We start from the raw sequence: 14,796 nt of genomic DNA on the forward strand, positions 1-14,796 counted from the left end.
TATATTGCTGTGACTGCTGCTGGGGCCATATGTGTGGCAGTCTACGGAGGTCACCTGGCACTGAAGGTCACCTTTTTTCAGTTAGAATTATTAAGTGCTTCCCCTTTAATCAGATGAGACATTGCACATACTGCCCATGCACATGGCAACCGGGTTATTTATAGGCACCAAACCGAAATGACCAGTTGGTTTAATTTAATAGTGGGCAATAGGATTATACACGGAAACAAATTACCTAAGTGGGGGTACTCCGATACCAAAATCTTTTAACAATGATGGAAACCACGGACATGATGTCTCCCAGTATTATTTCATTATTGCGTTTAGCTGGTGCATCTGTCAGCTAGGCCTGGCTCCTGTGGATGGGCCCAGTCTGTGTCCAGATCGCAGACTGACGCACAGCTGCTCTTCCCCAAGCTCACAGGGACCCTCACCCTCACTCACCCAGCCACACTGCGGTCAAGTGGGAAAATGGAAGCATCCAGCTTCCACCAACCATCAGGGACACAGGCTTAACAGCCATCTCTAAAACCATGTTTAGCACACTGTTGATATAATATAGCATAGCGTATCCCATGGTATTACCACATTAGAGTGAAATTATAAAACAAAAAAACAAATGGGCCCTCTTAAACATGGTTAATGGTCAATATGATCAATATGATGACATTGGACAGAGAGAGGAGTAGGCCCAATCATGTGAATTTTTCATGCAACACCTTTAAATTCAAATAATACAAGGAGATCATTTTTTCTTTTATGCTCCTTAAGGGATAAAGCATGATAATGTAACATTATAGCTGGATAAGTCACAGTGATTACCCTCAAACTATGTATTACCTGTTCAATAGATTACAGATTGGAAAGGGTACATGGCCATTGAAAAGCAGGCTCTTAAATGTGAGTAGGCTGCCATCAGTTCATCTGGTGGAGTACAAAAGGCCCAGCTCAACATACAGGATCACACAGAATGTTCAAATATGTTGCAGTAAATTATTTTCTTGTTTAAAAGAGTTGTGCTGGTGACATTTTTTTTTATCAAGGAATGCAATTAGACTTCAGCCTTAATATCTCAGAGGCTGTCACATCCCTGAACTACTCTGCCATGCTTGCCAACTGCAATCAGAAATAACTCTGTCCCTTCAACTTAATGAAAAACAAGTACTTGGCTATAAACTTGTAGTCATCCTCTATCCAATCACATTGTCTTGAGTAATTAAAATGATTAGCTTAATTAGCTTAATTAACTAAATTTGACTACAGGACATGGCCATATGGTGAAGAAAAACAAAGATGGGAGCTAATTAAAGTTAAAATAATGCAGGTTTTAATTAACTCAACCCTTAGGCATCAACATTTTCAAATTTATCCAAGCTGATAATTAAAAAGTCCTCTTGCCCAAGCAACATTTCTTCTCTGAGCTAATTAAATCTGGAAATGAATTAGCAACATGACGCTCCAAATATTAATTCCTGCTAGAAGATGACTTCACTTTCTAATGAAATTAATTAGCTGCACTGGACCTTCAATCAGATGCCAGGCGCTGTCCGTGAGCATAGACCTCATGTAATCTAGCGCTGGGTTAAGGGCCCTAGGGCAGAAATTTACAATTGTAATGAACACTCTTTAACTGTGTGCCTCTCTTAATATACCAAATGAACATGTAGATCTATTTACGCCAAGGGCTTCCTCATTTAAACAGGAGTGGTAGGAGCAGCTAGTTAAAAATGTTTTTTTTTGTGTGGAAAGAATGTGTAGAGTGAGAGCATATTAACCACATAGCTGCTGAATGCTACGTTAACACCAGATTCACCAGTGTGTGAGGTTCCATGGGCTGAGTCTGTCTGGTGTGTGCCAGCCTATTACAAAAGACGCTCTTGGATTCAACCCCCTACATCCTCCCAGCAGCTCATGGGGATAACAAGTCTGCTACTGTAAAAACAAAAGAGAGGAAAAAATGCTAATAAAACTATATGTTTGCATTTTTAAAGTCTGTCTTCATTGTCCCAATTGTCTCTGCATAGCTAATTTATATACTCAGGCAGTCTTGTAAAATAAACTTCATTAGCTCCAGTTAAGGGGCTAATTAAATAGGGCTGCATTGTTCTGTAGGTTGTCCTGTCTCAAAGATGGGCATAAATGTGAGCGATAACATGACATTACCTTTACTGCAGAGTCATCAAATGTAAGTGCTTTTACACATGGAGGGACACATTTACTGTACAGTACAAGTAGCATTGGGAATCAACTACTAGACCTGTTATTTACTAGACCCATCACCCATCACCCATCATTTAAGCAAAGAAAAGAAAAGTTGCTCTAAATTTTGAGGTTTCTCTGCCATCAGACATTTGCATAGATAACATCTGAAGATTGATATTATAATCGAGACAGTCTTAAGAACTGGAGCTACTGTACTGTATACAGTGTCTTCGGAAAGTATTCAGACCCCTTCACTTTTCCACATTTTGTTGTGTTATAGATTACATTTAAAATGGATTAAATTAAACAAATTTGCCATCAATCCACACACAATACCCCAGAATGACAAAGCGAAAACAGGTTTTTAGAAATTTCAGTCAATTTATTAAAATTGAAATACAGAAATACCTCATGTGCATAAGTATTCAGACCCTTTGCTATGACACTCTTAAAATTAGCAAAAATGCAAAAATGTCATCAACAAATCACTCAATAAGTTGAATTGAGTTCATCTTAATGCAAGGATAATAGTTCATGTAATTTGGGAATTAATATCTTTGTTTTTATAGTGTCTCTGATTTGCATAGGAATCAATTACATGGATTACAAACTGAGCAAATGGAGAGGAACAAAACTGCTCAGGAATGCGACCCTGGGGCCTGGGGAGACTTACAAAAATCATATTTCTTTTATTTATTGTACCATTAATTCCATTAACCATCTTTTGGGTGCTAAAGGTACTGTATATCTACTACCCACATAAAAAGTAAAGCATCCCAACAATGAGAAGACCATGTTTATATCTCAGTATTTACATTTGCTTATTTTCAATAATTAGCTTTGGTTGGCTGGTCTCAGTTCAGTGCCGTCCATCAATGTGACACACTTTCCATTGTAGGACAGAACACAAAGAAGAAGACTTCTGTATTGTGCACTGTCAAAGCAATTAGCCCCTTGACAATAGGAATCTGCTCCGCAAACTAGTGAGATCTTAACAATTCATACTGTATTAGGTAGAATTGCTGTCTCAAGAGTAAAACATTACCAGGTAGTTGTGATAAGGTGTCCATAGTTTATCTGTTCCTCTGTTGTCCCCTCTGACAACAATAGGGGCTACAGTAGTTACAAACAGTTCATTGGGAATGTGTGGCAGATAAGGGCAAATGTATTTATTCCATTGTGAAACTGGATGCCCAATGCCTCTCCTTTTGTCCAAAAAGTCGCAAAATCTACAACATTGGGATAATTATGTTTACTAGGCACAGAGTGGCTTTCTGTCAGCACAGACATCAAACCATGAAGTGGAAAAAGCTGGTCTTTTGATTTTGTGGGGTTTTCAATATTTAATGCTCTCCTTTGGCAATTTTGATCCAATATGTAAATTGTTTCTCATCCCATTATGTGGTGTATTGATAAATATGACAATATTCCAAGAGATGACAGTCAAGCATACCATGAGCAAATTGTTTGAATTCCAGAGGAAAAAAATCCACAATACACTAATGGGCTATCCCTTTAATGCTACCCCATCTGAGACATTAGGGAATTTCAAATTAAAGGTACAGTTGGCCCTCATATAAATGGAATACTCACATCAGTCAGGGTGAAAGCATGATGCACCATCGAGCTGAGCTTAGAGCTAGTTATGGATCACATCAAAGGGACGTCAACATGCCCAACAGCTACACTTGCCATTTAGGTCCCAGTGAAGCCTATCCCTTTTTACATTTTTCAAACTCTCTCTCATGTAGTTCCCCTCATTTTAAGACCATTAAAATGGAAAATATAATGTGTTTTTCCCTTCAGTGGGGCCTTCATTATTTAGGGGACTTGCTCTTAAAAGGGACAGTTTTGTTATCTTGGATCTGAGTAAACAAGTAGCACATATTCCTGGGTCACTTGCAGCCTCTTCTGGTACATGTGGTCAGGAACATAGGCACAATTAGTGTACAGTAAGTAAACCATATCTGCATATCAACAAGCAATGACTTTGGAGACAAAGGCTTAAAAACACTCAGTATCTACTAAATTCTCTGAATACGCCACTCGATGTCTTACCAAGTGTTCTCTGACCATTGCTGTGCTTAGCAAACACAATATGCTTGGAAGGACGATCAGAATGAATCTCAATGTGTTCAGAATCCTGCTGTGACAGAGATACGGGGGTCCAAGCAGTAATGTCATATGGGGAAAAGAAATATAGATTAGAAGTATCAAAGTCCAGCTTATTCAATCAAATATGGAACATTGGCTTAATTTGAATGGGTAAGAAACAGATTATGGAATTATGATGATTAATTGCAAACATGATTAATCTGCTGGGTTCCATGGCTTCAGTTTAGCCACGGTCTTGTTTAGATCGAACAGATCATGTTTATGTGGTGATTTCATTACTTTTCCTCATTGCCCTAACATGGATACATACAGCTAAGATCACATGGACAGGGATTTTACTGTGTTTTTCACAGATTCTGTTCAAACCAGTTCAAAAGAGCATGATTGTGTTGAACTTTAAAAGGGCATTTAAAATGGCTTTCAGCACTCCTGTGGGGAAGCCTTGTTGAATTTTTCTAAGTGATGCTCTTGGAGATGGAGGAACTACATCAGCCTTGCTCACTGACCCCAAGCTTCCATTGTGAGCCTTAATAAGCCTGGACGGCACCAAGCAGTCATTTTCTAGGCCCTTGGTAAATGTACCTGAAGAAAAAACAAGCAGTTTTCATACCATGCTCTCTCAGGCTCTCCTTAAATGAGTATTAACATGTCTCCAATTGCACCTTTTCTGACCTAGTCGAGACACAAAAGGTTAAATCCTGACAGGGTTAAAATCCTATCTGGCCTTTCTGGTTATATCACCTCCCAATTACTGTAGGACTGGCAAGGAAATAGGGGAGGTAGAGGTAGAGGGAGAAAAGAAAAATATAACACATAAAAGTCTGTCTTCAAGTAAAAGATAAGTTCTTATCTTAATCTAATGACTCCACAGGCTTAATTTGTCAGACTGGGCTTGCAGAGAAAAAAAGGGTTCTGTTTCCCAGTGGTTAATAGGGACATCTTTCAAGTATTGCTGTCGACAAGCAGAGGGGAGAGGATCATCCTTGGAACATTCACTGACTATGTCAACATGTGTTTCATTCTCTTGCTGTGGTGTGGTATTCCTACTAAGATGTGCTAATTACCACCTCAAAATGGCTTCCTAGCGTACTTTAGATAGAGTATAGAGCATCTAGTCCCCAATGTATTTATAATACTAGTTCTCTGACTTCATGGGAAAACACTTTTTTGAGGACTACATGTTCTGAGTTCCATACTGTAGGTTAAATTAAATAAATAAATAAAATAGGACAAATTCTGAGAAAATAGCATCAGTTTTTACTCATTGGTTGGCATTGTTGCCTCTTATGACATGGTACAAATAACTGTATGTCACAGATGTGAGTAGGAGGAAATCGAAGATAATATACAACAAATGAAAAATAATTTTGTACATGTCTCCCTGTCATTCAAAGGCATTGCGTTAAGATGATGTTGTAGTCCAAAGAGATGGCTAAATATCAAAATATCGTAGCTGGTGTCAATATGTTATAATGAGAATCAATCAATCAATAAAAATCAATCAATCAATCAAGAGAGTAGACATTCCTTGACCCCAGTCCTCTCTCATATTTTGCAATGCAATGCAGCCAATTAAATTCACACAAAAGGCAAGGTCCACGAGGCTATTCCCCACCATAGCTTCAATTTTTTCCAAAAGTAAACAATAACATTACAATTTAGCCTACCGGCCCCAAGCACTGATTCATAAATGGTGTATTGTCTGTCTAGTTCATGCATTGCTTGATGTACACTTTATTTTTACTGGTCTTTATCTCTCTAATTTACAAGGCCATGAATTACATTCAAGTTACATTACATGAGTACAGCTGTATGAATCATGTGCCTATAATTTGTGCTCCCTTCTGGATATCCAAGGCCATATCATACCAGGGCAAACGAGAGGGATCTCATCTTGAAGGCAAGGTGAAACATGCCTCACTCTCTGCCCCTCTGTCTGCAATTTCCTTGATTAGAATAAGAAAAGACAATGTGAGCAATGTGTGAGAGCAAATCTCAATAGATTAATTTGAAGTGTTCACTGAATTGTGATTCCTTTTTAATTAATGATAGAATTAACTGCTTTGTTAATGCATTCCTGGAGGGATTGAGCTGCTGGCAAATTTTGCAGCGAACAAAAGGAGGACACATCTCTCTTGACATTCACACAACTCTAAATTTGCAGATGTCAGGGCGCAATCGCTCATGTCGGGTGAAATTTGTCCCGCAAGAACATTGTGTTACTCAGAGATGATTTTTGTGTTCAGGCAAGACATCTTGACAGAAAATCATTGAGATTTCAGGAATAATAATGACGGAAGTGGAATTAAGTGAGAGTGTTGGAGGCTACATCCCTGCAGTTTGAGATACTTTTAACATATAAATTGCTCTCCCCTATGCCCATATTCAATATAAATCCATCAAAGGCATCTGGGAAATAATTCTAAGTCTGTGTGAACTTTAATGCCACAGTGTGCCACTTCATTATATCCAGTCATACTTACGATTGAAGAACACCACTTTAGAATGTGGACCTATATAACGATGTCACTCAAATGCTGCTCAAAATATGCAATCTTGTTTTAGGGGGGACAGAACTTCAAGACCTTGCAGATGTGTTCCACTCTGAGGGCGCTAGCTTCTTGATTACTCATGTCAATGGATATAATGTGACAGCAGAATGGGAACAGAATTCACTGCATCTCAAGTGTTTTGGTAAAGGGCAGGTAAACCCCAATGCTCAGAATTAAAATTACATTTACTGTGGCTTCAGTCCTAAAGAGGCTGTGCATGTCCATAGTGTCCATAGAGATTTAGATGAGTGCTTGCACAGCTTTACAGTGGGTCTTAAGGAAGGATAACCTACCAGGATCTGAGATTTAAAGTTTCATATTTTCAAACAAAAGTTGGTTTAGCTTCATCTATCAGGCCATGAGGTGCACCTTCCTCAGGAAGGCAAATAGGTAAATGTCACCTTGCATGTAAGAGTGAACCAAAAAAAGAAAGGGGAATGGGGCAACCATACAGGCATAATATTACAGGGTAGGCGATTCCCTGCACGGGCCTGTCGCACATGATGTACGTAGTGGACCGGTATCTTGCCCCACCAGAGCCCAGATTGTTTTGATATTTTTATTAACATGTCCTCAATCATAAATCACCCAGGGAAGTGAGGCCGATGCCTCCTCTCTCCGCAGTATCAGATTACAGGTGGAAGACAAAGTTATCGGACGCCTTGCCACGTTTCCCATGTTTAAGCCAACACCACTTCTCCCAATATAACAGGAAGCGAAAAGGGAAACACAAATGCAGTGTACATTAGAATATATCCATAGAGTGGAATATAATATACATACTATTATGGAAATCTTATTTTACTATATAGTCTCTCTGGCTCAATGGCAGCCCTGCCTTCTACCCTTCATCTGTTTTTATCTGAGTAGAAGACAAAGCCAAGTGGACAGGCAGTAAGAACTTTCTGCAATGTCAGATCTTGATGTCATATCGCTTTAAATAACCTCTGTGGACATCATTTTCTGTTATTTCACATTTTGCGATGTTATCACGGGCAGTGCATATTATTGCATTGTTTAAGCACAATGCCAGATCTATTTGCATCACAATAGGGCTACATTCCTCTCCTGGGCCCTCTCAGCAGCCAATCGCACAGTGCACCAAACTAGGACCAAGCGACCAAGCCATTATGCAGCCCCACACATTTTAATGTCACTGCAACTTGCCACTGTACGCAAAGCTGTCACACTATCTTAAAGGCAATGGATGCTATGTGTAATTCCTTTAACACAAGGCCATGCAGACATCCTTATCATTGTTGTAATGGCCTGCACATGCCACCTCACATCCTGGAGTCTCACACAAGGAGCTGGTAATTTGTTTAATTCATTTATCTCAGACAGCGTTGCAACAGACAGTCTTGCACTTTTGTTCATGTTGTTTTAAGGTTTACATACATCATCTTGCAGTCAGCAATATTTGTCCTTCAGAAGTAATTTCATGACCATGTGGGATTCTGTGGGCAAGATGTGTTCATGATACAGTATGCTCTCTTTGGCTGGTGTCTCTTGATCATGTTTAATCATAACGTTTTAAAGGGGGAAAACTGCACTTTTGGGAATTTGGGAAATATGTCAATGTGCCTTAAGCTCTTTGATTCAGCACAGACAGAGAACTGTCTGTCAAAGTGCACACCTCTCTCACTCAGGGAGAGCGGAACTAGAGCGAAAACAAGAGCAAAATCACATGGTTACACCCCCCCCCCCTCCCTCACTGTAGCGCGAGATAGAACTTTGTATAATACAGCAAACCGACTATGTTCGGAAAGCCCAATCGATTCTGAGATATGGCATATGCATTTTATGGGATATTATTTGGTCGTGGGTTCACAATTTCACCTTTTCTGAGCTCTCTGTGCAGCAAGGGCATATGGCTGAGCAGTAGTGCTGAGATAGGTGGATAGGATAGATCCTACCCACTTCTGCATCATATGTTGTGACGACAATTACCGATGACTGCAAACCAATCACAGAGCTTTCAATCACGCCATGTTCATTGACGGGTGGGACAATGGCAACCTTTAGAAAGTAAATATTATTCATATGAATAAAATGTGTTAAAATGGAATGATTGTCAGCATTCAAAATCGAAGTGAAATGTGTAAATTGGGTAGGCCTATGCTTATTGACGAAGAAATTGAAGAATGAACATTTTTCATGAGCTGACTATTCCACTCATCACATCTGGCATCTGACCTAAGACCGATTACCATTAGGCCTATATACATTAGGCTATTCTTTTATTGTGTTATTGATTTCCACCAACCAGTCATTTTCACACTGTCGCTGGCAACTGAGTCAGAGAGGTTAAGGCATGGAGATAATTCTCCACAGAGGATTCATTTTACAAAAAGAAGTAGGCCTATTTTTCTATTATAAAAAATACACCTCAATACATTAAGCCATGGATTTGGCACTTCATTTAGAAAAGAAAAGACGTTTTTCTCCCAAAGCATCGCCGACTCCAGACAAGAGCATACCTGGGAGCACAGAGTGGGCTACATAATCATCACTGCTTGCAAATGTTTACTATTGTACAAAGGCTTCATATAACATACACATAATAAACCATACAGTATATGATAAATAAAGTATCCACTTTATTTATCATATGTCATATACTATACTATATGTGGTTGCTGTAATGGCTAGATTAGAACTGGATAGGTTTGTGTGCTGTGGCCATTACATGGCCACCTGTGAACAATTTGAGAATAGGCTAAATATTAGACCTGAAGCAATAATATTTGTGTTTAACATGTCTTATACAGTTCATATCAAATACATCTATGATCCTATGCTGCATTGCATATGTTTTCAACTGATATTTGACAGGCTAAATCTGTTGAATAAACTATCAACATGCTATCAGCGGACTTGATTTTAGAAACATATTGATGAACGATTATTACGACCCAAACGAGAGCTGAATTTGATCAAAGTAAGAACCTGTAATTTGATTGTGTGCACCGGTGCAAAGAGAACTTTTGAGTTGTTGTTTAGAGACTCAGAGCACTCCACACTCTAAAGTTTGTCAAACATAGCTTTTTCAATGGTTACTCAGCAGTCAGAAGTGGATGGACTGTTGGTGTTCAAAATTAAATTACTGACAGGTCGTAGTATCAATCAGATATCACAAGCGAGCACATCCATTTGAATTGTAATACTTCAAACAAAGTTTTTTTTAGTTTTTTGCCGAAGTCGACTTCGGCGTGTCTCTGAAGTGGACGTCAACTTCTCCTACACTATTAGGACACTCTTCAAAGTGATGACATGAAAATCAAGGATTTGTTCTCAGTCAATGTCTGGGAGCTGTTCCATTCTCCATTTAAATGCCACATTTTCCTACATTTAAAAGAGGCCTTAACAAAGGTCCTTTGTTGTTGATGTCACCAGAATTGCAACTGCCTATTTGTGTGAAATGCAAATACATCTGTCTTTTGTTTAATCCTCCACAACAGGTAGCTAGAACAGGAGCAGATAAAAAATCTCCCACAACTCGAGGACAGTTGGCACTTTGGCACAGTGAGCCAAATCTGTGTTGGTGCTTCAAAGCAAATGGCTTGTCCACATGTGGTTAGAGCACTGCGGGTGTGTTTACCTGGATCATAGTCAGAGTTGGGAATGGATTTAAGGATTTATCCTTTCTTAATGACGGTTAATGAATTTGGATAAATTGGACAATGATTCCTTCACTACATTTCATATCATATGTATAAGAGCAATGAGAAAATGGTCATGTATATTTGTACTGAATTATGGTACATTCATATCTGCTATCACATCAGCTAAAGCCTGATGATATGTATGGATGTTTATCAAAAGTCAACACAATGCCACCTCAAGGCCTTTATGCATCAGATGAAACTGCCTCCAGTCCTGATCAGGCCAATAGTCATGGTTCCCTTACTTTGATCACCACTAATTAACACATCTAATTAACGTATACTCATAGTGACACTTTTCAGAGCATAAAGAAGACAAATTGATTGATTGAAAAATGTTACATGAAAACACATGTATACTGTGAAAAAAGTTACAGAATAACTGTTCAGTTCCAGAAGAGCGCTCAAAATGCATGATAAGCATGGCAGAGGACAGAATAAACAAGAGAGCCTATGTTCCTCATAAGACAGATTACGCCTTGGTAAGAGGTAAGTGGAGAACTTGCACTCAGTGTGAATTGAAAAGCACTTAATTCATATGATCAATTTGCCTCACTAACAGTAACAAAGTCGACAATGAGCTGCTTTGTGAAAAATGTGGAGTGACAGTTTTCCCTTTACTATAGCACATTTTCTTTCAACCTCTTTCTCAAAAGTTCCCCAGCAGAGTGTATTTTTAGAATCATCACAATAAGTAAATAAGTCCATGTTGATAAGTCCACAAAAGTGAGTAAAGCATTTCATAATCATTACAGAAAAAGAAAAACAGGAAAGAAAACGATTGGATGGAATGGAATGAAACATTTGAAAGAATAAAGTACTTCAATCATGGTGGGGAAAAAAGATGTTTGAGGGAATTCTAAAATCAGTTTTATTTAGTTTAGTTTATATTTCAATTGAATCAGGATACAATGAGTGACTGTCAAGTGGATATACCACATCAAATGAACAAACCACTAACTGAGAGCATGTATGAAATAAACAAACATCACAAAACAGAAGAAAGACAGCAGAAATGCAACACACATCTAAAATGGTCTTGAGGCTGCTTCCTGACTGTTTTAATTCTGAGGAACATTTATCTTGTATAATAGCTTGAGCCTGGGCATGTACTATAACCTTTTGGTCTGCCATTTGTGCCAGTGCCCTGTCGGTGGGCATGGATGTCAGGCGAGTGCCCACTGGAGGGGTGCCCACCCCATGTGGCCGCCTGCCGCTCTCGCCACAGTCTGCTGTGCCATGTGGAGCCCCAGATGTAGCGGGTGGAATAATCCACACTCATACACTCATGAAAGTGCCCATCTGGCCCTGCACGCGCACATTAAGCCCTGGAACCACACGGGCATGGGCACACTGGGCCGCCTCTCTGTAGTCTTGTTGTTGTGGCATTTACCAGCCTTAGCAGTGTGAGGTACCGTGCACGGTTGTGCCTCTATCGTACAGTTCCTTTCCACTCCTCAGCCTGTAGGATGGGCAGCACACACAGTCACACACAGCAGAGAGAGTCAGTGGGCTGCAACAGAGAGGGGGAGTGGGAGTGAGCAGGTTAAGCCAGCAGAGCTGATCTCCACCATAGCAGACCCGAGTGAGGAGGATCCACTTACACTGGCTGTGCCTCAGGCTCATGCAGATAACGATGAAGCATTCGCCTGGCAAGAGAGACTGTGACATCCTACTGTAGCCCTACTGTACATTGTACCTGACAAGGTTTGTCCAATGTCCTGTATAAAAGAGTATATTCCTTTATAAGATTTAAATAGTTGCATTCACCAGTTTGATATACATTTCCATGACTAGCCTTTGCTTGCCAACCATTTTTCCATTTTTTGAAACAGCAGAGGCACAGATGTGGCTGTCGCCCCCTTCCTCCTCACCACTTCACAGGCTATTCAATTAGCAGGAGGAACAAGCGAGAGAGAGCCCTAATGGAGCTGATGAGATGCACAAGGACAGGTGACACTAATCAAAGTGGCGCCCCATTGTCTTTATGTGGGCATCATTAAAGGAACAGGGTGCACTTGCAATTTCTGGAGTTGGTTGTTTTTCCTGTGCATGTACACAGTCAAGCAGAGACCACACATTCCCCTCATCATCAACTTGTTAAACACTTTAAAGTGACAGTGCAATTCATAGAATAAAGCCTCCATGTAATGGTCAGATATCAGAGTACAACAATACATTGAATTTGTTATGTATTTTGACTTAAAATCCAGAGTTAGGTTTCACCAGCTGTGGTGATATATTGACAGGGAAAACATTTTATGTTACCACGTTACTGTACCAGTTACTGATAAACTGTAAGTTTGGAGTATTTAATGGTCTCATTTGATGCTAAACACAGGGCAAAAATTACATTGCACCAATGTAGCTTTAAATAGAATTTGTCATTAACATACACCGATTAATTATACAAGGACATCCTCTGTTTCTGTTGCATTGACACATGGTCTGCCCCATGTATACTGAGAGTCAGTCAGCTGTTGGACATTTCTCTCCATCCGGAGGGCACTCCCTGGCTCCTGCTCTTCCTCTCAGAGTTTGAGAAGCAGGCTGTGACATCCACTCTTGATCCCGTCCCGTTTCCTCTCCTCCACATGGCCGGATGTCACTTCTGATGAACCATGACCTGCCACTGCTGCTGCAGCCATAGCCAGCCTCCATGTCCCCAAGCCCACCTCGCCCTCCTCAGAGCTCCTGGCCTGCACGATGAAGGAGGACTGCTCAGCCTGCCTGTAACGACTGAGGAAGTAGCCGGACAGACACCTGAGGAGACACAATGAAACCAAACACAATTGTCAGAGAGAGACCACCCCTGCTATCTCAGTCAAGATGCTTTCAGTTCCACTAACCCCTTGCGCTGTGTCATCAGCACACATAACTTGGTTTGTATAATTACACAAGCCTAATCTCATTATGTGGTCCGCCTCTTCTCCTTAAACAAGCCCTTAGTGAGCATTGAAAATCCTCCTGAGATCTATTAACAACTGACAATGGATGCACACAGCAGTTTATTCCCCTGTTCCCACATTCCAAACACTTATATATAATATATTTTATGTGCTGCACAAACCTGTACGGGACACTTCAGAGAGGTGTTAATAATGATATAAGAAGAAGAAGAAGTGGGAGAATTATTATTATTATTATTAATATTATTATTATTATTATTATTATTATACCCACAGCAGCTTAGCATAGTTATTCTGGTAAATTATGAAGGTAAGAAATGTAAAGACATTGAGGCAAAATTACGCATCTAAAGTAACAGACAAAGTAAGTGTAAGAGTATCACATTTTCAGTAAGTGTTTCTGTGGGTAAGAGGATATTGGAAGACCAACCTCTTAGATAAATCCTAAATCAAGCACTTTTGGATGAGGCTACAGCAAGTTTTATGGATACATCTACAGTAGATTTCTTTCAACATCTTTGATTCTTTAAAGTACCTCTCCTGATTGATGCAAAACTTTTGATTAACTAGAGGCAATCACAATACAATTAAAATCAGCATTCAAAGTTACTGTACTTTTGATCAATTTGGGAGATACAGTAAGAGTAAAACATTTACTGAAAATGTACTGCTTTCGTCTGATCTTCCAGCCTATGTATACTGCATGGTGCACATTCCCTTGATAAATAGTGCACAATTGATGTGGCATCGAGGCCACAGAGCAGGAGTGTCATGTCATCAGGTTTCTGTGATCCTCTAAAGGACATGAACCTGAGTCATGTCACTATAGCTACGGCAATAGTTAACATCCAATTCTTTTAGTTATTCCCAACAGTCAAGAGCCACTTCATTTCAAGAGTCAAGCCACTCCGTGCTGCCTGGCAACCTCAAACATGGACTGGGGATTCAAGACTGGGGATTCAAGACTGGGGATTCAAGACTGATGACTGTCACTTTACCCTAACTCCTCATTCACTCGTTTTGCAATTGCGATATTTAGAGGCCATTTAGATACTTATATCTGTTGAGATGAGCACTATTTGGTTGATAATAACAAAAGAGTAAACTGGCTGATTGAACATTGGTCTCTGCGGTACTGCAGTATGTTAGGGCAAGGTCCTGTCAGAAGAGCTAGAGATGACCCTTGTATTATTGTAGATTTACAGTATGAATACCTGTAATCTTAAGCCTGTTAGTGATTTCATTTCTGAGAGTAGTTGCAATTCGGGAAAACTGAAAACAATAAAAAACAATGTATCAAAGGAATTTAAGCAGTGCTCCAAATTGCAAATGTTATTTGCACTTATCTGGTTC

General features: G+C 39.7%; 1 protein-coding gene across 2 annotated transcripts in view; it reads right to left on the reverse strand.

Moving 5' to 3' along the window:
* Positions 1 to 11,249: 11,249 nt before the first annotated feature.
* Positions 11,250 to 14,796, reverse strand: part of LOC310806027 (uncharacterized protein) — a 55,867-nt gene continuing 52,320 nt past the window's right edge. For both annotated transcript variants that reach the window (XM_083671965.1, XM_083671966.1), the window contains one exon: positions 11,250 to 13,297. In XM_083671965.1, coding sequence (XP_083528091.1) covers positions 13,066 to 13,297 — 232 coding nt within the window. In that variant the 3' untranslated portion in view covers positions 11,250 to 13,065. The remainder of the gene's footprint in view (positions 13,298 to 14,796) is intronic.

Source organism: Argentina silus (genome assembly GCF_951799395.1).
Source record: "Argentina silus genome assembly, chromosome: 6".
Lineage (NCBI taxonomy): Eukaryota > Metazoa > Chordata > Actinopteri > Argentiniformes > Argentinidae > Argentina > Argentina silus.